Raw genomic sequence first — 25,334 nt, 5'->3', positions numbered from 1 at the left:
TCCTGGACAGGGATTAGTGAGGGCAAGCAAATCTTCAGTTCTAAAGACTTGGGCAACAGAATCAGATTCAGCCACAAGATCTAGGGAAATGGATCTAATAACCAAAATAAGGCACAACTCTGGAACCTCGTCTCAGGAATCCGTTAAAAGTTAGATTGCTAGGGTTGAGCCCAGACTGCAAACAGAACAAGTAGAAGGACTGAGTAAATGCTTGTCCTCAGAGGGTCTGGCTGAAGCTGGAAACAAGATGAATTTCAAGTTCTCCCATCTGCAAAGAATAAAGGACTTCAAGGGCAGGAAATCCAGCAGATCTCAACACCCATGTTGCCTTCTCTGATCAACACTGCGTGAAAGGAGAGATTTTTGTTTGCTTCTGAACCCTCTTTCAGGTCTGAGATTTCTATTATTCTGTTATATTGAACCAAAAGTAAGGACAGCTTTCTCATTCACTGGATAAAATGGGTCAAAAACACTGCAGTATGATTCTGCATTTTGAAAGGATACCGAAGAACAACTTACTGAGATAAAACAGGTGATACTGAAATCTTCAATATCAAATCTTTTTCTAAATGAACTTTGAAGCATAAATGTTTCCCCTTAAAATGACCTGTAGTTACACATCTTTTTAAAAGTTCTATATTAAAGTTGTAAGCATATATTACATGTAAAATTTGTATGATTATTTTTGAAAATGTAGCCCTGATGTTAATTTAGTTTCTCCTGATTCAAGAATAGAAATTTCTTTCAAATGCAACTAAATGACTAATATTTCTAGCCATGGACTAATTTAGAAGAAATATTATTGGGTATAATCATGTTAGATTTACCGACTTAATTTCTTTCCTTTTTATAGAACTTATGTTTAGTCATAACTCCTGTTTTAGAATCAAGGAGACTTTTTTTTTGGTCGTTTATATATTAGGCAGAAATTGAAGCTGAAAATCTAGCCTCTCACCATGATTTCCAAATTTTTCTTAATGCATATTCTTAGAAATTAGAAATTAGTATGTTAGCTCAGACCACACACACACACACACACACACACATACACACACACACACACACAAAGTGTTCTTTCAATCTCTTATCAAGATTTAAATTGCACAGATGATTAAAACAGCTAATGTCCATTCCATATCCACAGTAAGAAGAAATTAGTTCTCAGACATTCTCTCTCTAAGGCATTAAATTGAAGCATCTAATGCCCCAAGTCATATGTCTCTCTTTCAGTAGTTAAGAGGGAGAATTGTTTATCCTTCCCTCATCAATGGCAGACAGTAGTCTCTCTTCTGTTTTACGCCTATTCTCATCTCTATCCTTCATAAGACCAAAAAAAGTCAAGCCAGGTAAAACTGTTGCGCATTAGTGCTAAATGTCAACCTATCCAACTGTCCAAAGGCTTCCCTATGGCAATTTCTTTCCTCTGTTAGAATAATTAAAGAAGAAAGCATTTCGTTGACTGTTAAGAAGTGGAGGTAGAGGTCTCTGAAAGTGTGTTCCTCACCTTGTGTGGGAAAGGGGCTAGGGTAGATGTAGATAAAAGGGACAAACACAAAATAAATCAGGTGGACTCGTTTGAGAGGGCCACTGAGGTCAGGGACTATGCTCAATCAGTACATTCCCCAAACCTGGTAAGTGCCTGTCATATAGTGGAAGCTCAATGAAAAATTAATATATGAAGAGAAAGGAAAGAGAAACGTATAAAAAGAGAAGTCAAGGCTTTTACGGTTCCATGTGAACCCACTGCTTTTTGATGTTCTGATTGATAAAATACCAATTATGGCAGGCCCTAGAAGACACCAAAATTGGTTATGTGCAATTTAATAAAAGGAATATTAAAATAACTTTTTATTTTCTTATTTGAAACAATATCAAATTAATGCATGCATATGATAAAAATGAAAATAAATAAGGGCTTCCCATGCATAGCTATAGCAATTGTTTCTCCTCATATCCCTTCTTCCCACAGTATCAATTCTACTTCCCAAACTTATTTTTAAGTATTCTCTTAGTTGTTCTAGTGGAAAACATCCTAATTTTAAAATAATTTGTCTCTATATGTTGACTGCTTTATTTGTAATATTATCTACTAGTTTCTAATTTTAAAATATTACCTATTGTTAAAACTGATTAAAGACGAGATGCTCACTTTATTTACATCATTTTGATTTCAGAAGACAACAGTTTTATCTTTCTACAATTCTATATTTAAACATACTTAATCTTCTATTTCTCATCCTAAAATCTGAACAGAATCTTTTAACTCGAACATTTTACATAGACTATTCATAGTCCTGCCTATCCCTCCACCTCTGCCCTCTTCAGAGTGCTTCAGCTCCCATATCTGTCAGTTTTACCTTTATTTTGAGGCAGACACAATATTCATATTCAATTGTGTAGACATTTTTAAGTATTCAATGTAGAAAAGGGTTTATTCTAAAAATTGAAAACCAATAAGCAGCTTTTACAATATCATTACATCTAAATACTCCAGAACCAAGAAAAAGGCAATAATGTGCAAAGGTTAAATTTCCTTTTCTATAGATGCACTGTCAGACACTCAGACAAAAATGTAGTTAAGTTTATAGCCCAACTGGCTGTATCAGTCACTTAAATTACATCATATTTTATCTTGCTTCACATTTGGACAAGGATTTTTTTAAAGTTTACTTTTTAAATCAATTTTTAATTGCCCAATTTTATTGTTGAAAGAAGGCACAGCCTTTCTTTACCAAGTCTATGATGTCACGTAACTCATTCATTAGTCATTGGATATTTCTTGGAATCCATGATATTCTTCTTAATACAGATATTCTTATTGGAGCCTCCTGGAAATGACCTCCAGTTTTAATTTGAATGAACTTCTTTTTGCACATGTCATTCGGGGACTTCCTTGCATTGAATTTCTGGGTTAGTTCTACTATTTCTTGTTTATTATTTGTCTTGACTACATGATTATTATTCAGTTTTCTTGGGTGCATATATCCTTAAATAACATTCTCAGAACGAGAATAAAAAGGGGGTTTTCTGAGAACTTTGAAGTTGATAGTTTAGATGAACACAGAATTGTGGTTTCAAAATTACTTTGCTCATAATTGTTTCTGTGTATTTTACTTTTATTAACATATAATATTTGCACATAATTACGGGGTACATGTAACATTTTGTTACATGCATAGCATATGTAATGACCAAGTCAGGGTGTTTAAGATATCCATTATCTTACGTATTTATTGTTTCCATATGTTGGGAAAATTCTAAGTACTCTCTTCTAGCTATTTTGAAATACGAAATACATTGCTGTTAACTATATTATACTTATCTACTATCAAACGTTAGATCTTATTCTTTCTATCTAACTGTATGTCTGTACCCATTGACCAACCTCTCTCTTCCATCCCTCTCCCCTCAACACACCCTTCCCCATGTCTGGTGACTATCACTCTACTGTCTACCTTCATGAAATCAATTCTATTAGCTCCCACATATGAGTGAGAGTATGTGATGTTTGCTTTCTTTGCCTGACTTATTCCACTTAGCCTCCAGTTTCATCCATGTTACTGCAGAAGATGATTATTATTTCATAATATCCTCCAGTTCCATCCATGTTACTGCAAATAAGAGGATTTCATTCTTTCATACGGGCGAATAGTATTTCATTGTGTATACACACATTTTCTTTAACCATTCAGGCACTGATGGACACTTAGTTTGATTCAGTATCTTTGCTATTGTGAATAGTGCTTCAATAAACACGCGAGTGCAGGTATCCCTTTGATATTCTGATTTCCTTTGGATAAATACCAGTAGTGCAACTACTGGATTATACGGTTGTTCTATTTTGTTTTTAGAGAAATCTCAAAATTTTGAAGGCATTCATCAACTGTAGTCTATGTTCAGTCTGTAGTTCATCATTGCTGATAAGAACTATAAAGGCAGTTAACTCTTTCTTGTATATGACCTGGTTTATTTTTTAACCTCCAAAAGCTTATACATTTTTCCCCTTTTCCTTGGCATCTTTAATGGTGTTGGAGTTCCTCTTATATTTCACAATTACCATCTTTGTACTTATCTTTGGGCATCCCCATGGCTGTATGGGCTTCCTCATAGGTAAGTTTAATGTTTGCCTCTTTGTAGTTTCAAAATTCATCATTTTTACTTCAGGTTTTGTTTTAATGCCTAAGATCAGGTTATTTTATTTCCTGGCTTGGAGAATTGTCCAGATACCATACCTGTAGGCAAGTGTGTGATACTGAGTTTGGTCATATAATCTTGTATTTTGTCCAGCCACCTTTGTCCAAGCACTTCAATGCTCTGAATTGTGGTACCCAGAGCTTTCTCTTTATCGTGAGCTCTGTTAATAACTTTAATATTTAAAATAGTATTTTACACAGAATATTTGTGTGTTTGGATGAACAAACTTCCCCATGGGTGGAGGTTAGATATTTCAGGACGTATTATACTAAACTTGACCAACATGTGTGGCATTTTGTTCTGTTTTTTTTTTTGAGACGGAGTCTCGCTCTGTCGCCCAGGCTGGAGTGCAGTGGCCGGATCTCAGCTCACTGCAACCTCCGCCTCCCGGGTTTACGCCATTCTCCTGCCTCAGCCTCCGGAGCAGCTGGGACTACGGGCGCCCACCACCTCGCCCGGCTAGTTTTTTGTATTTTTTTTAGTAGAGATGGGGTTTCACAGTGTTAGCCAGGATGGTCTCGATCTCCTGACCTCGTGATCCACCCGTCTCGGCCTCCCAAAGTGCTGGGATTACAGGCTTGAGCCACCGTGCCCGGCCTCTGTTTGTTTTTTAAGCATTCTTCTTCTCTTGAATTATCTCTTATTTCCAGGGTCAATGTGCCTCGGTTTATCTTGGTCTTTATCTTGGTTCTTAGTTTATCTTGGTTCTTTCTATCTCTTGCTATCTCTTGGGTTTTGTTGTTCATTCATATTTAAAATGGGCAACCAGTTGGTGGATTTTCCTGTGTGGCTGGTGAGTGTTTCCACGTAGATCATTTTAGCTAGGCTGCTTTAGCAGATACTAAGTGTATCTCTGACATTTGTGAATAGAGTATGTGAATGGATACCTTTCACTTTAGGATGAACGAGGTGTGAAGCTCAACTTCAGGACGGTATGGATGGGGATTCCACAATGGAGAGGCACGTACTCCCAGTATCTGATTTTTGCTTAAGCAGTTTGCTGAATTGCTTCTTGATGTTTACCCGGGATTTAAATGTTGGGCCTTTATTGTGTGCAAGGCAATAAAGAGGAAGAGGGAATGGTAAGAAGAGTGTAGTAAAAGAGTGTGTCAACAAATACCGAATGAACGTGCCAACCTGAAGTTCCCCCTCTCACTTCAGCTCCATTGAATCTGATGTCTCTGGGCCTGAAGTCTTCACAAGATGCTTTATGGAAAATAGCTCTCTACTCCACCACCACACCCTCATGCCTACTTGGCAAGCTCTTATGTGGAAAAGCAGGCTATATTCCCCTCTCCATCTTCTATAAACATCTCATTTACCCATAGTTCACCTTTCCTCATCACTTTTATGAGTATTTTATGGGACTCCCATGGAGTAAGAGAAACAAATGCTGAGATTTGACAGCCATTTGAAAAGAAAGCTCCTTTTAACCCATTTCCCTTTTAGGAAAAAAAAAAAAGTGCAGCTGGCTGCCACCACAGTACTTTTAGGGCAAACGGGAAATGGGTTAAGTTGTAATTGTTTTAAGGTTACAACTTTTAAAATATGTGTAGCTAAATTCTTACCACAGAGCCTGATTTTGTTTTGAAGCATCCTGTCTCTCTATAAAGTCCACAGAGAGAGAGAGAGAGAGAGAGAGAGAGAGGAGAGAGAGAGAGGGATAGATAAGGAAATAGCCATGGTCCTTGCATTCATGGCATTTTTAATTGACTAGCTAGAATAGTGCACTCATAATGCAGTAGGTTCTTTGCAGATATTTATTAAACAAATTAATACATGAATAAATAAATAATAGCCAAATTTTTGAATTGCAAACCCTCTTAATGTTACAAGAAAAAATACTAGGACTATGAGAAGAAAACTAAATGAATTCTTTGCTCCCAGGAAATATACATAAACCAATAACTGCTTGATATGGTTAGGCTTTGTGTCCCCCACAAATCTCATCTTGAACTGTAATCCCCATGATCCCCATGTATCAACAGACAGACCCGGTGGGAGGTGATGGATCATGGGGGCAGTGTCCCCCATGCTGTTCTCATAACAGTGAGTTCTCACAAGATCTGATGGTTTTATAAGTATCTGACAGTTCCTCCTTCACACTCTCGCTCTCTCTCACTTGCCATCATGTAAGACATGCCTCTTCCCCTTCCATTATGATTTTAAGTTTCTTGAGGCCTCAGCTAGGCAGAACTATGAGTCAATTAAACCTCTTTATAAATTACCCAGTCTTAGGCAGTTCTTTATAGCAGTATGAGAATGAACTAATACACGTCTAGTCAAAATTATAAGCACTATGTGAGCAGTAGATATTGTACTGCTGAAGCCCAAAGAGGATAATCCCAGTACGTTTAAAGAACTAAGTAACCATATAAACCATTGCATAAGCTACATTTAAAGGATGTATCATATTATTTTTATAAGAGTTCCTGATTCCCCAACGATTGTCAGGTACCCAAACTTAACAGGCAATTATTCATATTACCCACAATCTACACTTGGTCCCCTAACACTATCTCTATATTTAGGGGTAAAAGTCACATCTGTTATTAAGGGTCCTCAGTCTTATTCAGCTACTCATCATTGTTTGATATTCTTGCAGGTATCATTTCTTAGACTAATCCAGAAACCTTATGCTCCTCAAAAGACTGCTAAACACTGCCTAGCAGTAACAGTTATAAACCAATCAACTGTCCCTTGTTATATAGGTTGACATCTGAAGCCATTCACAAAGCACTGTAGAAACTCAAAGGCATGATTAGTGTTGTACTTTCTCAGTTTACTGAAAGTCAGCAAGGGGAAGGTAAAGAAGGAAGGAAATCCTGTTATCCTACGCCAGGCTCTTCTTCCAACTCCCTGCCTTAGGATTTATACATTAAGTTCCTTAAGTATAAGTGGCTTTCCCTTGGATCAAGACAGCACCTTTGTTTCTTTGCTTATTCTTAGGCCTCTTTACTCTATTCCTCACAGGTATAAATCTTCAGTAGATCTTCTCTCAATGAATTATAATACATATTTCATTTAAATTTAACTGTTATTTTATAAGCAGGATTTAGTTCACTTTCTTTTTCTTCCATTTAGAGAGATTTATATTAGTTAATCTTTATAAGCTAAAAGACAAGAGATGCCCAATTTTTCTCACCTGGCAATAGCAGTATGAATGGCAATTACTTGTAAAACCTGGCTGTTAACCTCAATTTTTAGATAATCCCACTAGATAGAGCTCATTGTTAATCACTGTGTGTGTGTGTGTGTGTGTGCGCTATGCATATGTGTATTCAAAGGAATTAAACTACATTTAAAAGATTATATTGACTATAAAGCCTGTGTTAGCTTTCAGATGCCATTTTGACCAAGTTATCTTTTGGTTTTGTGAGACAGCAGAATACACAGGAAAATTACATCAATACATCAAAGAGAAATGTCCCTTTAAGGCATTTATCAACTCGTATCTTATTGTGTAATTATTCCTTATTGTTTATTTTTCCCAATAGAATATAAACTCCATGAGAGTAGGGAGCATATTTATCTTTTTTTAACCTCAGTAAATACACAGAAAATGTGAAATACATATTTTTAACAAACATAAGAACCAACTCAGCATAAAATACAAATAATAGTAAATATCTATGAAAATAATAGTACACATATATTAAGTAGTTACCACATGCCAGGTACTGTGTTAAATGTTAAACTTATATGTGTAACTGATAAATTGTCTTTTTAAATTTTATTCCATTAGGATAATCTTTCCCCACCTGAAATTCAAAACATGACAAACTATTCTCTTTTAACAAATCTAATTCTGTGAAGAATGACATTGGTAATTTCATAGGAATTGCACTGAATTTGTAGATTGCTTTGGATGGTTATGGTCATTTTAACTACACTGATTGGCTCCATGAGCATGAAATGTTTTTCCATTTGTTTGTGTCATTGATTTCTTTCATCAGTGTTTTGTAGTTCTCCTTGCAGAGATCTTTCACCTCCTTGGTTAAGTGTATTCCTATAGAACACATCTTGCACAAAGTGTTAGATTTTCAATAGTCATTTAAACTAAATATCAATAAAACTTGAATTAGTCAAAAAAAAAATTTCTTCCCAGATCATCCTTTGCCTTCTCACTCTATTAGGGCTCATAAGATATAAAACTATTTCTTTTCCCGTTTCTTTGTATATTGTAGATATTGATAATTATCTCACAATCATTATGATAATAAACATATATGGTTTAGTACCACAGGCAAAATAAAGATATGAAGAATGTTAATTTAGCATCCTATTATAGATGCATTATCTCATCCAAACCACTCAATCACCTTATGAGGTAGATACTTCTATTTCAATTGTGCTAATAAGAAAATGGAGATTTATGGAAGTTAAGTAACTTGTGCAGTGTCACAGGGTGCTGGAGATTATCATGGCTGGTTCCCAAAATCACCCTTAGTAGGCAATGGTGGGGTTTGCTAATAAAGTTATTAATAACTTTATTTAATAACAGGTGGCAACAAAACAATAGTTTTGTAATAACTATTACAGGTGGCAACATTTCTAATTAAGTTTGAAATAAGAAAATGTCTATGCTACAGTGATAAAAGGTGTTGCTCTTTATAATGTTTCATTTTGTAAAGGTTGAAATTGGTTAAAATATTAGAGTAGGATGACCACTTTAATCAAGGTATATTCACACAATTTATTTTTATAAGAGTTCCTGATTCCCCAATGATTGTCAGGTACCCAAACTTAATAGGCAATTATTCATATTACTCACAATCTACACTTGGTCCCCTAACACTCTCTCTATATTTAAGGGTAAAAGTCACTTCTGTTATTAAGGGTCCTCAGTCTTATTCAGCTACTCATTGTTTGAGAATGAGATTATTTATGTTAAGAGGAACCAGGTTGTCTTTATCAGATAAATGAGTATCTGGTATCCTTGTGTTCCCAGATGCACAAGTTTAACACTAACTTCAGAGATGTGTAAAACCCAAATGGTAACCAAAGCCTCCAAACTATAAATTCCCAAGGAGAGGAAACAGCATGGTGAGGCAATAAGCTCCTCGCATCAGACAAGCTCCATCCCTCCAACTACCCATGCCACTAGTCAGGTTTCTTTCATCATCTGTTGTTATTGTAAATAATTTTAGAATTTAATTATGTCTAATTGCATGCTCACTGTGATTTATAACACATGTTCAATAAAAAACTGGTCAAGAGCCCTTTAAGGAATGGGAAAATATACATATTGTGATGGTTAATACTGAGTGTTAACTTTATTGGATTGAAGGATGCAAAGCATTATTCTGGGTGTGTCTGTAAGGGTACTGCCAAAGGAAATTAACATTTGAGTCAGTGGACTGGGAAAGGCAGACCACCTTCAATCTGCATGGGCATAACCTCAGAAGCTGCCAGCACAGCCAGAATAAAAGAAGTTAGAAGAACATGAAAAGACTAGATTGGCTTAGCCTTTCAGCCTTCCATCTGTGTGGGATGCTTCTGGTCCTCCAACATCAGACTCCAAGTTCTTCAGCTTTGGGACTCAGACTGGCTTCCTTGCTCTTCAGCTTGCAGATGGCCTATTGTAGGACCTCACCTTGTGACTGTGTGAATCAATACTCCTTAATAAACTCCCCTTTATATACACATGTATCCTATTAGTTCTGTGCCTCTAGAGAACCCTAACTAATACAGATTTGGTACCAGGAATGGTACAGAATATTAGAGGAACAGAATATTAAGGATGGAGTTATTTTGTTGGTTTTGGGGTTTGGATTAGACCCTCAAATGCTAAGGACTCTACTTCTAATAGTATGGACAACACTGATAGTCCTTGGCGTGAACTGTTTAGAGAGTTAAGCAAAATAAATGCATTTGGCACTCCTGATTCACTGCTTTGACAGGCAAGGAGCTTAGTGACTCTATACATAATACCTTTGACCATATGTGGAGAACCAAGGAATATAATGAAGTTGGATGGTTGCTCCTAAGTTCATTGGGCAAAGTGATAAAAGAAAATGATAAACTAAGCAGATGCTAAGCCTCAAATCTTCTCACATTGCCCTGAGTGAGAGTCTTTTCTCCTGTACAGAAAGAGATGAAACCGTGGAAAATCAGACACAAGTTCTTGTCATGTGAGTGGCTAACCTGCAACAAAAGGCGTATATACACACAGCCTTGCCACGTGTCTACTTTTAAAGTGAGAGATTGATTGGAAAAGAATGGGACCCTGCAACATGGAATGGGGACATGTGGGAGGACCCTGACAAAGCTGAGGGCACTGAGGTTGTAAACTCTGATGAGTCTTTTTTGCCAGAAGAAACAGCTTCCCCATCCCAGTAGTGGCAACATCCCCTCCTGACCCATGCTGACATCAGCCTTTCCACCTTTGTCTGGGGAAATAAACCCTGTGTTGCCTGAGGCAGGAGTGATGGTCTGCCTCCCCTGAGACAGCTGCCAGGCAAGACAATGCTGATTTTCCTCAGGACCCATCCCCCAACACCTCTGTTTGGGTCCAGAAAATATACCCTTGACCAATACTTTCAGAAACAGATTTGTGAGGGCAGCACTTGTATCTTTGAAGAGCCCTGTGACTGCTCTTCTCTGTATGCCAAATCTGACACTGGGAACTGTGGTCATTCAACTACAAAATGTGAATGCAATTGGAGTAACTAGATACTCAGATGGCAGGAGCCAAGGGTAGCACTCAACTGTCAAAGACAAGGTAGGCATAGCTACCATAATGGACAGCAGAGGCAAAGCAGCAATCAGAATAGTCTGACTCATGTAGATCTCTGGCATTGGCTAATTAATCACAGTGTTCCTAGAAGTGAAACTGATAGGATGCCTAATGCATTATTACTTAATTTGTATAAGCAGAAAACTTCCAGGTTGAGTGGACAAAAGACTAATTTGAATTATTAAAACAGAGAATCATGGCCCCTCAATCAACTTCCAGACCTGAGACAGTTTATAGACCCAGAACCCATTGAATGAAGGGGAAGTTGGGTCCTCTTGAGAAAGGACCCCACCACATTATCGACAAATTTATGCTCTTACTCTTTCTCCCATCCTTCCCCAAGGAGACCTCCAGCCTTTTACCAGGGTAACTGTGCACTGGAGGAAGGAAAAAATGATCAGACATTTCAGGAACTACTGGACACTGGCTCTGAGCTGACACTGATTCCAGGGAACACAACACGTCATTGTGGTCCTCCAGTTTAAGCAGGGGCTCATGGAGGTCAGGTAATTATTGGAGTTTTAGCTCAAGTCCAACTTACAGTGGGTGCAGTGGGTCCCCGGACACATCCTGTGGCCATTTCCCCAGTACCAGAATGCATAATTGGCATAGACATACTTAGCAGCTGTCAGAACCCCCATATTGGCTCCGTGACTGGTAGGGTGAGGGCTACTATGGTGGGAAAGGCCAAATGGAAGCCACTAGAGCTGCCTCTACGTAGAAAAATAGTAAATCAAAATCAATATCACATCCCTGGAGTGACTGAAGAGATTAGTGCCATCATCGAGGACTTGAAAAATGCAGGGGTAGTGATTCCCACCACATTCCTGTTCAACTCTCCTGTTTGGCCTGTGCAGAAGACAGATGGATCTTGGAGAATGACAGCGAATTATCATAAGCTTAACCAAGTGGTGGTGACTCCAACTGCAGCTGCTATACCACATGTGGTTTAATCGCTTGAACAAATTAACACATCTCCTGATACTTGGTATGCAGCCAATGATATGGCAAATCCTTTTTTTCTCCATTCTTGTCCGTAAAGCCCACCAAAAGCAATTTGCCTTCAGCTGGCAAGGTCAGCAATATACCTTTACTATTCTACCTCAGGGGTATATCAACTCTCTGGCCTTGTGTCATAATCCTGTTCTGAGAGAGCTTGATTGCTTTTCCCTTTCACAAGGTATCACACTGCTCCATTACATCGATGACATTACGCTGATTGGATCCTGTGAGCATGAAGTAGCAAACACACTGGACTTACTGATGAAACATTTGTGTGCCAGAGGATAGGAAATAAATTCGACTAAAATTCAGGGACCTTCCACCTCAGTAAAATTTCTAGGGGTCCAGTGGTGTGGGGATTGTCGAGATACTCCCTCTAAGGAAGGTAAAGGATAAGTTGCTGCATTTGGCCCCTTCCACAACAAAGAAAGCAGCATAACACCTACTGGGCCTATTTGGATTTTGGAGGTAACACATTCAACATTTGCGTGTGTTACTCTGGCCCATCAATCAAGTGACCCAAAAGGCTGCTAGTTTTCAGTGGGGTCCAGAGTAGGAGAAGACTCTACAACAGGTCCAGATTGCTGTGCAAGCTGCTCTGCCACTTGGTCCATATAACCCAGCAGATCCAGTGGTGCCTGAGGTGTCAGTGGCAGACAGAGATGCTCTTTGGAGCCTTTGGCAGGCACCCATAGGTGAATCACAGCAAAAGCTTCTAGGATTTTGGAGAAAGGACCTGCCATCTTCTGCAGATAACTACTCTCCTTTTGAGAGAGAGCTCTTGACCTGTTACTGGGCTTTAGTGGAAACTGAATGTTTGACCATGGGTCAAGTTACCATGCAACCTGAACTGCCTATCATGAAATGGGTACTTTCTGACCCACCTAGCCATAAACTGGGGCGTGCACAGCAGCATTCCATCATCAAATAGAAGTGGTATATATGTGTTCGGGCTCAAGCAGGTCCTGAAGGCACCAGTAAGTTTCATGAGGAAGTGGCTCAAATGCCCATGCCCATCATCTCCACTCCTGCCAGCCTGCCTTCTCTCCCACAGTGTGCACTGATGGTCTCATTGGGAGTTTCCTACAATCAGTTGACAGAGGAAGAGGAGACTAGGGCCTGGTTCACAGATGGTTCTGCACCATATGCAGGCACCACCTGAAAGTGGACAGCTGCAGCACTACAGCCCCTACAGCCCCTTTCTTTTTTAGTTTTTATTTATTTATGTATTTTTTGAAACAGAGTTTTACTCTTGTTGCCAAGGCTGGAGTGCAATGGCATGATTTGGGCTCACAGCAACCTCTGCCTCCCGGGTTCAAATGATTCTCCTGCCTCAGCCTCCCGAGTAGCTGGGATTATAGGCATGCACCACCATGCACAGTTAATTTTGTATTTTTAGTAGAGATGGGGTTTCTCCATGTTCGTCAGGCTGGTCTTGAATTCTTGACCTCAGGTGATCCGCCTGCCTTGGCCTTGCAAAGTGCTAGGATTACAGGCATGAGCCAGCACCCCCGGTCCCTCTATACCCCCTTTCTAGGACATCCCTGAAGGACAGCAGTTAAGGGAAATCTTCCCAATGGGCAGAACTTTGACCAGTGTACCTGATTGTGCACTCTGCATGGAAGGAGTAATGGCCAGATGTGTGATCACATACTGATTCACAGGCTGTGGCCAATGGTTTGGCTGGATGGTCAGGGACTTGGAAGAAGCATGACTGGAAAAATGGTGAAAAAGAAATCTGGGGAAGAGGTATGTGGATGGACCTCTGTGAGTGGTCAAAAACTCCGTATCCCATATGAGTTTTCACCAATGGGTGACCTCCACAGAGTAGGATTTTAATGATCAAGTGGATAGGATGACTTGTTCTGTGGACAACACACAGCCTCTTTCCCCAGCCACCCCTGCCATCGCTCAATGGGCCCATGAACAAAGTGGCCACGGTGGCAGGAATAGAGGTTATGCAAGGGTTCAGCAACATGGACTTCCACTCACAAGGCTGACCTGGCTATGGCCTCTGCTGAGTGCCCAATTTGCCACCAGCAGAGACCAACACTGAGCCCTTAATATGGCACCATTCTTTGGGGTGATCAGCCAGCTATTTGGTGGCAGGTTGATTACACTTGACCTCTTCCATCATGGAAAGGGCAGTGGTTTGTCCTCACTGGAACAGACACTTACTCCAGATATGGGCTTGCCTATCCTGCATGCAACGCTTCTGCCAAGACTATCATCCATGGACTTTTGGAATGCCTTATCCACCGTCATGGTATTCCACACAGCATTGCCTCTGATGAAGGCACTCACTTTATGGCTAAAGAAGTGCAGCAGTGGGCTCATGCTCATGAAATTCACTGGTCTTACCATGTTACCCACCATCCTGAAGCAGCTGGATTGACAGAACAGTGGAATGGCCTTTTGAAGTCACAATGACAACACCAACTAGGTGACAATACTTTGCAGGGCTGGGGAAAAGTTCTCCAGAGGGCTGTGTATGCTCTGAATCAGCATCCTAATATATGGTACTCTTTCTCCCATAGCCAGGATTCACAGGTTCAGGTATCAAGAGGTGGAAGTGGAAGTAGCACCACTCACCATCATCCCTAGAAACCCACTAGCAAAAGTTTTGCTTCCTGTTCCCACAACATTAAGCTCTGCTGGTCTAAAGGTCTTAGTTCCAAAGAAAGGAACCTGTCACTAGGAGACACAATGATTTCATTAAACTGTAAGTTAATATTGCCACCTGGCCACTTTGGGATCCTCCCACCTTTAAGTCAACAGGCCAAGAAGGGAACTGCAGTGTTGGCCTGGGTGAATGACCTGGACTATCAAGATGAAATCAGTCTACTACTCCACAACGGAGGTAAGGAAGAGTATACATGAAATACAGGAGATCTCTTAGGGTATCTCTTAGTATTACCATGCCCTGTGATTGAGGTAAATGGAAAACTACAACAGCACAATCCAGGCAGGACTACAAATGGCCCAAACCCTTCAGGAATGAAGGTTTGGGTGCCTCTACCAGGTAAAAAAAACACAAACTGCTGAGGTGCTTGCTGAAGGCAAAGGAAATAAAGAATGGGTAGTAGAAGTAGGTAGTCATCAATTCCAGCTGTGGCCACGTGACCATGTGCAGAAACAAGAACTGTGCCACGTGACCATGTGCAGAAACAAGAACTGTAATTGTCACGACTATTTCCTCCTTATTTTAAGAACATATTTGTGCATGTATACACTTGTACTAAGAAAATATCTTCATCTTATTTCCTTTTTCCTTTATCATGCGACACAAGATTTATTGACTTCATATCAGCATTTAAGTGTTGTTAACTTCATGTAATAGCATTTGGGTTGGGGACTGGTACTTTCTGGTTGTACAAAGGATAGTTGTATTATGTTAGGCATAATTATGACCTTATTATTGTCTTTATTTGAAGATTATGTATGATTTCAGGAGATGTGTATGAGTTCAAGTTGACAAGCGGTGGACTTGTGATGGTTAATACTGTCAACTTGATTGGATTGAAGGATGCAAAGTATTGTTCCTGGGTGTGTCTGTGAGGGTGTTGCCAAAGGAAATTAACATTTGAGTCAGTGGACTGTTAAACGCAGACCCACACTCAATCTGGGCAGGAACAATCTTATCAGCTCCCAGCACGGTCAGAATAAAAGCAGGGAGAAGAACATGAAAAGGCTAGACTGGCTTAACCTTTCAGTCTTCCATCTGTGTGAGATGCTTCCTGCCCTCCAACATCAGACTCCAAGTTCTTCAGCTTTGGGGCTCAGACTGGCTTCCTTGCTCTTTAGCTTGCAGTCAGCCTATGGTAAGACCTCACCTTGTGACCGTGTGAGTCAATACTTCTTAATAAACTCCCCTTTATATATACATCTATCCTATAGTTCTGTCCCTCTAGAGAACCCTCATACACATATCAATCTCCATCAAGAGATTTCTGGGCCCTGTGCAATGGCTCCCACCTGTAATCCCAGCACTTTGGGAGGCCGAGGTGGGCAGATCATGAGGTCAGGAGATCGAGATCATCCTGGCCAACATGGTGAAACCCCGCCTCTACTAAAGATACAAAAATTAGCTGGGTGTGATGGCACGCACCTATAGTCCCAAATACTTGGGAAGCAGAGGCAGGAGAATCACCTGAACTCGGGAAATGGAGGTTGCAGGGAGGCAGAGGTTGCAATGAGCCAAGATCACATCACTGCACTCCAGCCTGGTGACAGAGCCAGACTGTCTCAAAAAAAAAAAAAAAAAAAAAGGATATCTGGACACAAATTAAGTATATCTACATTTTTATTATTTAACACCTACTTTATTACTTCAGGGAAAAAATATGTGCTCATAAAACAATATTAAGGCACAAAAGGCAGTCAAGAGAGTCTACTCGCCATCTGACTTTTTACAAGCCCATAAATAATATGCAACTTATAAAGAGAAGTCATTGGAAGGTGAGCAGACTGATCCCATATACATATATTACATTCCAAATATACTATTTTAAATTGGGTTGCAGCAACAATAACAGAATGAGCTTTCCCTCCCTCCCTCCCTTCCTTCCTCTCTTCCTCTCTTTCTCTCTTGATGGAGTCTTGCTCTGTCACCCAGGCTGGAGTGCAGTGGCACAATCTTGGCTTACCACAACTGCCACCTCATGGGTTCAAGCAATTATCCTGTGTCAGCCTCCCAAGTAGCCTACAGGCACACACCACCACATCCACCTAATTTTTTGTATTTTAGTAGAGATGGGGTTTCACCGTGTTGGCCAGGCTGGTCTTGAACTCCTGTGCTCAGGCAATCTGCCCACCTTGGCCTCCCGAAGTCCTGGAATTACAGGCGAGAGTCACTGCGCCTAGCCAGAATGAACTTTCTTAATTGTTCCTATATGTAGTAGAAGATTGTATTGATACATATATATGGGGGGGTACACATATACATGCAGTTTTGACATAGAATAAGGAAGTGAAGTAATTCTTAAATTAAATTATAATATTTTGTATATAATTTATTATGCAATTTGGCAATTATAAAGAAAGCCAAAAACTGCAAACAGTCCCCCTAAATACAAAAACATTAACAAACACTAAAAGACTCCAACACTTCTACAAGGATAATGACCAGCACCATTAAATTTAGGACTGTGGCCACTTTAAATCTGAGTGAACAGAAGCAAAATGAGGAGAATCTTCAAAATAAGCACATAATTTTAATATTACATTGCAACATTTTCTATATAAGCACTATCTAATGGAACTTTTTGTGATAATCATTCTTGAGCACCAGGCGTTTTGGCTAGTTCTTCAGAAAAAGGGGAGTTTTAAGGTCATTTTATTTAATTTAAATAGTTACATGGGGCTACAGTATTATACAGTGAAAATTCAGACTATTATACAATATTCCCACAAGTTTTAGAGTAAGAACTTTTTACCTCAAAGTTACTACCCAGAACACGCATACATAACACCTTGCTTGATACAATACTTGTGAAGTACAGTTGATGCTTGAATAACACAGGGGTTAGGGTTTGACCCCTAAGTAGTCAGAAATCTGAGTAAAACTTTTGACTCCAGAAAATCTTAACTACTAACAGCCTACTGTTGACCGTTTAATTGAGACTAAACAGTCAATTAACACAAATGTTGTATGTTACACGTATCATATACTCTATTCTTACAATAAAGTAAGTGATAGGAAAGTTATTAAGGAAATCATAACGAAGAGAAAATATATTTACTAGTCATTAAGTAAAAGTGGATCATCAAAAACTTTTTCATCGTAAAGGTCTTCATCCTCGTCATCTTCACATCGAGGAGGAGGAGGAGAAAGAGCCTTGCTGTCTCTGGATGTCAGAGGCAGAAGTGGAGGAGATGGGAGGGGAAGCAAAAGAGGCAGGCACACCTAGTGTAACTTTATGGCAATGCACGGTAATTTCTGACTGACATTTTTGCTTTTTTGTTTCTCTAAAAATGTTTCTGTATGGTACCAACATTTTCTCCACCATTTGCTTTAGTGTCATTGTCTCTATCATAGAAGGATCCATGTGGTAAAAGAAGTCAAAAGGAGTCTTGAATAACCGGAACCTCTACCAGATTGTCTAATGTCAACCTGTTTTCCAGCACTGCTTCTTTTACATCTTCTTCCTCACTGTCTGTCATTGGTTAAGAAGCACTCATCTATCAAGTTACCTTCTGCTAATCCCTCTGGTGTGGTGTCTATTAACTCTGGAATCTATATTTAGAAACCTTTCACTCCATACCTTTTTTCTTCATCATATCCACAATCTCTTTCATGATTTCCTTGATTTGCCTATGAAGTCATGCACAACATCTGATACAGTTTTCTCTAGAAGGAATGAATTGTTTTGAGTCTGACGGCTTTCATTTTTTTTTTCTATAACAACGATGGCATCTTCAATGGTGTAATCCTTCCAGATTTTCATGATATTCTATGTATTGGGGTTCTCTTCCATAGCGTTACAATCTTGTCCATACAGTATTATGTGAAATCAGCCTTTAAGGTCCAGAAGCCAAACTGGAATTTTTGTGTTTGGAGGCAAGTAGACCACTTCAACACCTTTCGTGTTGAACTCATGGGGTTCTGGGTAGCTAGGGGCATTGTTCAATATAAAAATAACTTTAAAAGACGGTCCCTTTACTAGCAATGTACTTCCTGACTCCAGGGACAAAACATCCATGTATCTAGTCCAGGAAAAGAACTCTTGTCTAGGCCTTCTTGTACAACAAAAAGGCTGGCATTTGGTGTTTATTTTTTCCCTTCAACACTCAGGGTGTTAACAACGTTATACACAGAGGCAACCCTTACTGCATTTGCACAAAACAGTACAGCTAGCCTATCCCTTCCTGCCTCAAATACTAGTGCTTGCTTCTCTTCCTTACTACTAAATGTCCTTTATGGCACTTTTTTTTTTTTTTTTCCAGAATAAAGCACTTTGCATTAAAACCTTGTTCAGGCACATATACTTGCTCCTTGGTAATCTTCTCAATGGCATCTAGAACTCATCTCTGCTGGTCCACAGAAGCTGCTTCTACTTTTGATATTTTTTGAAAGCCAAACCTCTTCCTTAAATGATCAAGCCATCCTTTTCCGGCATTACATTCTCTAGCTGTAGGTCCTTCACTATCCTTCTGCCTTGTCATATAATGACTTTGCTTTTTCTTAATATTAGCGTCTATAGATACACATTTCTTATAGCAATCCTGCACCCACAGAAAAGCTGCATTTTTAAGGCGAGATCAAAGTTTTTCACAAAAAGTGCAAGGGTTTTGCTCCTGCTGGCGTAGCTGCAGCAACAGTGTCACAAATTTCTTTTTCAACAGTGGTTCTTACACTGGATGAATTTATCTTGAAATGGTGGGCAACTGCAGCTGCAGACCTCAATCTGCGGTACACATCAAGCAATTCACCTTTTTCCTAATGTTATAACGTTGCTTCTTGGGAGCACTTCTAGTGTCACTAATGACACTCTGTATGGGTCTCACGGTATTACTCAAGGTTAATGGTATCACACTAAACATCACAAAAACTATGTGAGAACCACAAGATATCACGCAATTTACTGGAGAAAGAAACTGCTCACAGGGAGATGATAAGCATCACAGAGCATTTTAAAGTGGTGCGCGCAACAGTAACGCTCACTGGAAGAGGCTAAGAAATTATTACAGTAATACAGTATGCACTACAGTTAACTTCGTGCAGCTATGATTTAACACCGCATGTTCACATGTTTACATTTCTTTCCACTGCAAATGGCACCATGTATAGTCTATAAGTGTGTAAGTTTTTATTAATTTTAACTTTTTATAATAGATTCATGTATATTTCATGGTAGTAAATGATAAAACAGACTATTATCTATATATATTGTATGCATTCCTCATATACCTAACTTTTTCTTATTTTCTTAAAGTATTTCCAGGCTACCTGGTGCGTCCACAAATTTTTTAAATTGCTGCAATTCTCAAAAAATTTATTGAAAAACCATCCACGTCTAAGTGGGCTCATGCAGTTCAAATCCGTGTTGTTCAAGAATAGGCTGTAATCTGTTCACAAATTGTGAGAAAGATTAATTTGAAGTTTGAAAAAAAAACCCTACCTTTGCAACTGGAGTATTACATAACTGATGTGATTTTTAAAAATATCTACTTTCTTTATAAGGCATAATTTTCATTTTCTAGCAAACAAATTGTTTTTCACAGAATAATAAATCTACTCTAAAATAATATCTTAAAAATATTAGACTGCATACCAAATTTACCAGAATGACAGGACACAAAATCACCAAGAACTTTTGCAGCCTAAATTTGGAGCTTGTGTTTTAAAATCCCACAAAGCAATCAATAAAATTAAATTAATAAACATAAGACTGGCGGTAAGGCTATCTTATCTGGGAGCATTCCCAGCCTCACTGCGGAACCCAGCACCTCGCCAAGCACACGCGCCTCTGCACTTGGCTGATGTCCCCGCACGGCCGGCGCCGCCCCCTTACCTTTCTCGCTGACGCTCTCGCTCTCCAGTTCCACGTCCTCGCAGCTGGTGTACTCCGGCGTCGACACGCCCTCCTCCTCAGAGCTGCTCACCGACATCTGCCGCTTCTTTCCGCCCCTCTTGGACCGGTGCGGCTTGGGCGGGGACGGCCGCACCGACTCGGACTGGTCTGAGCTCAGAGAGTCGTTCCGCAGCATGGTCTCCACTTTCTCGCGCTTGGCCTTCCGCATGAGGACCGCCGAGCTGGGGTCCAGGCGGCTCTGCTTCCTGAGGGGCTCCTGGGCTTTGAGCTCCGTGGCTTCTGCGGGAACCGGCCCATGCCTGGGCGCCGGTGGGCTGTGGTTCGTTAGCTGCTTGGCGCCCGGCGCCCTGGTCTCCGCAGTCCTCTCAGCCGAATAGGCCCGCGGCGAGTCCGGCGGCGAGGCCCTGGCCGCCGCCGGCGCGCGTTTGCCGACCTTGCCCTCTGGCAGCGCCGCGCCCGCCTCGGTGCGCGGGAGCGCCACGTCGCTGTGGCGCCGCTCGTGCCTCGCGCGGGACACCCGGGCGTGCATGCGCATCTGCTGCTCCTCAGGCGGCGGTTTCACCGGGTACCGAGCCAGGTTCGGGTCGCTGCGGTACCTGGTCTGATATTCCTCCTCCTTTCTTTGCTTTTCCTCATCCGCCACTTTGCCCTCATCCTTTTTTTCCGGCGTGTCTGGGTAATCCTGTGATCGCCCTTTCTCAAGCCTTCGGCTTTCCCGCCTTTCTTTACGTTCCCGTTCTTCGACGGCCCCCTCCCCCGGCTGCGCTGAGGTCTTTGGCACGCGTTTCCGCTCACTCTTAAGGGCTCCTTTGCCATTCTGCTCGGAAAGCCCTGGGGTCTTCTTTCTATGGTATACAAAGAAACGTCAAGGAGAGCAATTTATAAACTTATAGACATAAAAAACGTTTTCTTCTCATTCCAGTCTTAAATCATTTCAGTTACAATAATTAGTTATAGGGATTTGGATCTGAAGGTGGAACTGTAAAGGAGTTGGAATTTTACAATGTAAGGGATCTAATGGGAACACATACTAATTATTACCAAATACAGTTTTCATAAGAGTGTGATGATTGTACTACATTTAACAGCTCACTGAAGCGTAGTTGTTCTTGTTAGAAGTTTACATTGAATCAATTTACTTTTCTTGAAATGTTGATAAATACCTTGCAGGGTTCATGTGAGGATTAGAGAGACACCATCTGTGAAGATGTTTTATGAAAGGGTAGAGTGTCGTGCAAATGGAAGGAGTTCTCCAGTGTCTCTGATTCTTTGTTCTACTAATTATACTTTTTCTCATCTCTACCTTTAATTTTCTGTTTCTAACTCCTTGACAGTGTACAAAATATGGTCAAGAATTCTTCAGTAATTTAAAACAAATAAACAGAGTGTTTCTTTCAATCTTGCTTCTCCCTGAAGTTGGCCAGCTCTTTACACCGGCCACCTCTCTTCCTGCTCCCGTACCTCCCAATTCCTCATTGCTTTCCTATGAATTTGTATCATTAGTAAAAGTATTCCTCCCTATCAGTCTTCTTCAAATTTTAACTAAAAAGTCAGAACAAAAAGTCTCTATTCAGCCCTCGTTCTTGAAATTTTTGTAGTTGTTCACTATATGTCAAAAACAGAACTCTTTTTCTTTAGAAACTTTACAGCTCCAAATTCTCTATCTTATTTAAAGATATCATCTTCCAACCAGTTCCAACCTGCATCTTCAGTATTTTTGTCTCTTCTTCTCCCACAACAATTTGTCACCAAATGCTATTAATTCTACCTTCCCCGAGATATCTCTGGTGTCCTTTCTATCCTTTCTCCAAATAGCTTAGTTACACTCATTCTCTTGTACTGCCCTCTTATATGCTGTGTAGCTCCCCTGCAACTCCTGAGTATCTTATAAAACTTAATTCAGAAGTCATTTCCTCTTTCCTAGGGCTCTCAAAATACTATACATATTGCCTAGCTTTGATCAAATTAGCATCCTGGTTAATTGCCTAGGTGTCTGTCTTCCCTAGGATAGTGTGTGGTCTCTTCCCTAGGATTTGTCAGAAAAGCAACCATGTATGTTCTAATCATCTTTCTACCCTCTGGTTCCTGGCACAGTGTTTATCTGTAGTAAATACACAATGACTGCTGGCTTGAATAATAGCTACATTCACTGAAAGTCTACCATGTGCCAGCTTGGGAAGAACACATGTTCTCTTTTAATACCTGCCACAACCCTGCAAGTGAGTTTTTACTGACTATTGTGGCAGAGCCAGGACTAGAATCCAGACCTGTTTAACTTTGAGGTCCTTGATCTTTTACTGTATGGGGTTTGCTTGAAAAGAGGTTCAAAAGCTTTCCTTGGAGCCTCCTTTCTCCAAGTAATGGTTACACATATAAAAACAACAAGCCCAGTCTAGGTCCTGGCCCCCAAACCATGAGCCTCGTGAGCCTGTCTTCCTTGTCAACACTTTTTCCCAGTGCTTAGCTTCATGTTTGCCCATGAATACATTTTTGAATGAATCAATCAAAGTAAATAATCTGATCATATTAGTCTCTGTTTAAATATTCAGTGGTTTCCCTTTCACCTACAATAAAAGCTATCGGATGTAACCTGTCCCTTCACTACCTCACCAGCCTTTTCTCCCCAACATTCTCTCTGCTACTTGCACTGTAGCCAGCAGCTATCCTTTAGGAGGCCCTCACCTTGGGCTTGTTCCTTCAGGCCATGTGCCTGTGCAAGATACCTGGAGCACCCATCCTACCCTTCTCGTGGTTAATTCCAAAGTCACTCTTTAGAGCTCAGCATAAAAGAAATGTCCTTAAAGAAGGCTTCTCTGATGTGTCCACATACTTTCCGATAGGTCAGATTCCCCCATCACATCCTCTCAGAGCACACTTTTAATTAAAGGGCTAGGTTTATAAATGAAACATGATCTAAGAGCTGTTCTGAGTTCACTGTTGGAAGTTGGTAGCTCAACTGGGTGACTTAGTTCGTGTTTACATCTGTGCTTGATATGAAAGAAACGCTTTCAACAAAGGTCTCCTAAGGAGTACATTCTAGAGATAGACAACACCCCTCAGGCCTGTTGTTTTTCCATGTGGGATCTGAGAATTAGTACTTCCACATATTCCTTCCATTAATAGAAGTTAAATTCTTGAAGACGGGTTTGCTCTCCTACCAAAATCTTGCCTTTTGCTTACAGGGTGAAAGAACTATTACCTCTCTCTAGGAGGTTCACTTCTAGACCTGGATGAAGCCTGCTTCTGTTCAGGCCCCAAGGCTTGCTGTGAGGGCTCAGCCCCTTTGCTCCTGTCTGGTGGTGCGCTGGGAGGAGCAGTGTCCTGGGAGGAGGCAGCTGCTGTGCTCAAGGGTGTCTGAGACCGGGATCGCTCTTGGAGTCGTGCTTTCTTTTCTCTTGGTACCTCAGAGCCAGCACCTGTAGCTGTATCACTCAGGGTTCCATCCTGACTTGTCTGTTGAGGGCCGCTTCCAAAGAACCATGCCCCAGATTTGGTTAAGATTTCTTGTTGCTTTCGACATAAATTGCATACCCACATAACCTATTTGAAGAAGAAAGAACAATATAAATTTTTATGCCCTCTTGGAAATAATTTTTCAGTATCTTAAAATATATTTAAGGAAAAAAGAACAGTATTCATTTTCATATTTATCCTTGCAAATTTCTTGAGAAAATGGTCCTCCCACAAGTCACAGTCAAATATATGAATGCCTAGACAGGGACTTGTCTTGAGACTAGAGAGCCTCTGGGCAGCCAGAATAGAGTTTTTTTCTCAGCATTTCTAATTTGATGATTCTGTGTTTCCTTTTACCATATATCTGTCATATTTTTATAATTGACTCTGGAGTGTTAGCAAAAATGTTCTAAGCAAGGTAGTTAACTGATTAGAAAAATGTTACCATGAAATAAAAGAAAAAAGAAAAATGTTACCCGGAACTACAGAATCAATAGGTATATACATAAACCTCAGTACTTGCAAGTATTTTTAAAAAGTCTGTCTTTTCAAAAATCACCCACAATTAAAGGCAATATTAAAAATATTCATATAGAAGAAACAAAAAAGTAGGCCCACAAAAAAGGTCAATCTGTATATTTTCTCTAGTTTCTTAGCAATAAACTAACCTTAAGCTTATTTATGCTATAAAATATAATTTTCCATGCACATATTTACTAAAGCAATAAATGTGACTCTGAGTTTATTCATATGTGACCACTCCAAGGTAATGTTTCCCAAGGAGAGCTATTTGGGAACCATCATTTAGCAATATATCCACTGATAAATTATAAGATGTAGCACCACTTAAACCTATATATCTGTTCTCCATTTGATGACCTTTAAAATGAATGTAATAATGAGGACGATTATCGTAATAAAAAATAATAATAGCAGCAATGACTAGCTGTCACGGGGCAAAGATAGGTGCTAAGAGCCCCGTGAGCCATCTTTTCAAATATCCTCAGTACCTCTGTTTCTTTGTGCTGTGATTTTACATCGCTGCCTCAGTTGCATGGCTCCAAAGGCACTTCAGGTGTTTTGTGTTTGTATGTACTTCAGGAACTACCTCCACAGGAAAAGCTAATTACCAAACTCTAGGCTTCCTTTTCACAAATACTGACTCAATCAACAAGGACTCAAAAATATTGTATCAGGATGAATAAATCGTAGATATGTTAATTGAGAAGCAACAGAAAATAGTAAAAGAAGCATTGTTTCGTAGGTAAAATGAAGAAAATGAACTGCTGAAAATATTCAGATAAATAAGGAAAAGCTGTAACTATAGCCATAGAATTAGATGAAGCTAAAATAAGAAAAAGACAGGAAAAAAGTAATACTTTTTTTAAAAGGAAAATACTGCAGATGAATTA

The 25,334-nt window shown here is 40.0% G+C and overlaps 1 protein-coding gene across 25 annotated transcripts in view; it reads right to left on the bottom strand.

Annotated features, from left to right (window-relative positions):
• Window positions 1-25,334, bottom strand: part of RIMS1 (regulating synaptic membrane exocytosis 1) — a 519,140-nt gene that overhangs the window by 215,194 nt on the left and 278,612 nt on the right. For all 25 annotated transcript variants that reach the window (XM_033217614.1, XM_033217607.1, XM_033217624.1 and 22 more), the window contains exons 4-5: window positions 23,669-24,009; window positions 20,449-21,314 (exon numbers count right to left, since the gene is read on the bottom strand). In XM_033217614.1, coding sequence (XP_033073505.1) covers window positions 20,449-21,314; window positions 23,669-24,009 — 1,207 coding nt within the window. The remainder of the gene's footprint in view (window positions 1-20,448; window positions 21,315-23,668; window positions 24,010-25,334) is intronic.

The sequence above is a fragment of the Trachypithecus francoisi genome, unplaced genomic scaffold (assembly GCF_009764315.1).
Source record: "Trachypithecus francoisi isolate TF-2019V2 unplaced genomic scaffold, Tfra_2.0 Lachesis_group10, whole genome shotgun sequence".
Taxonomy (NCBI): Eukaryota; Metazoa; Chordata; class Mammalia; order Primates; family Cercopithecidae; genus Trachypithecus; species Trachypithecus francoisi.
This window is presented reverse-complemented; position numbering and strand designations above follow the sequence as displayed.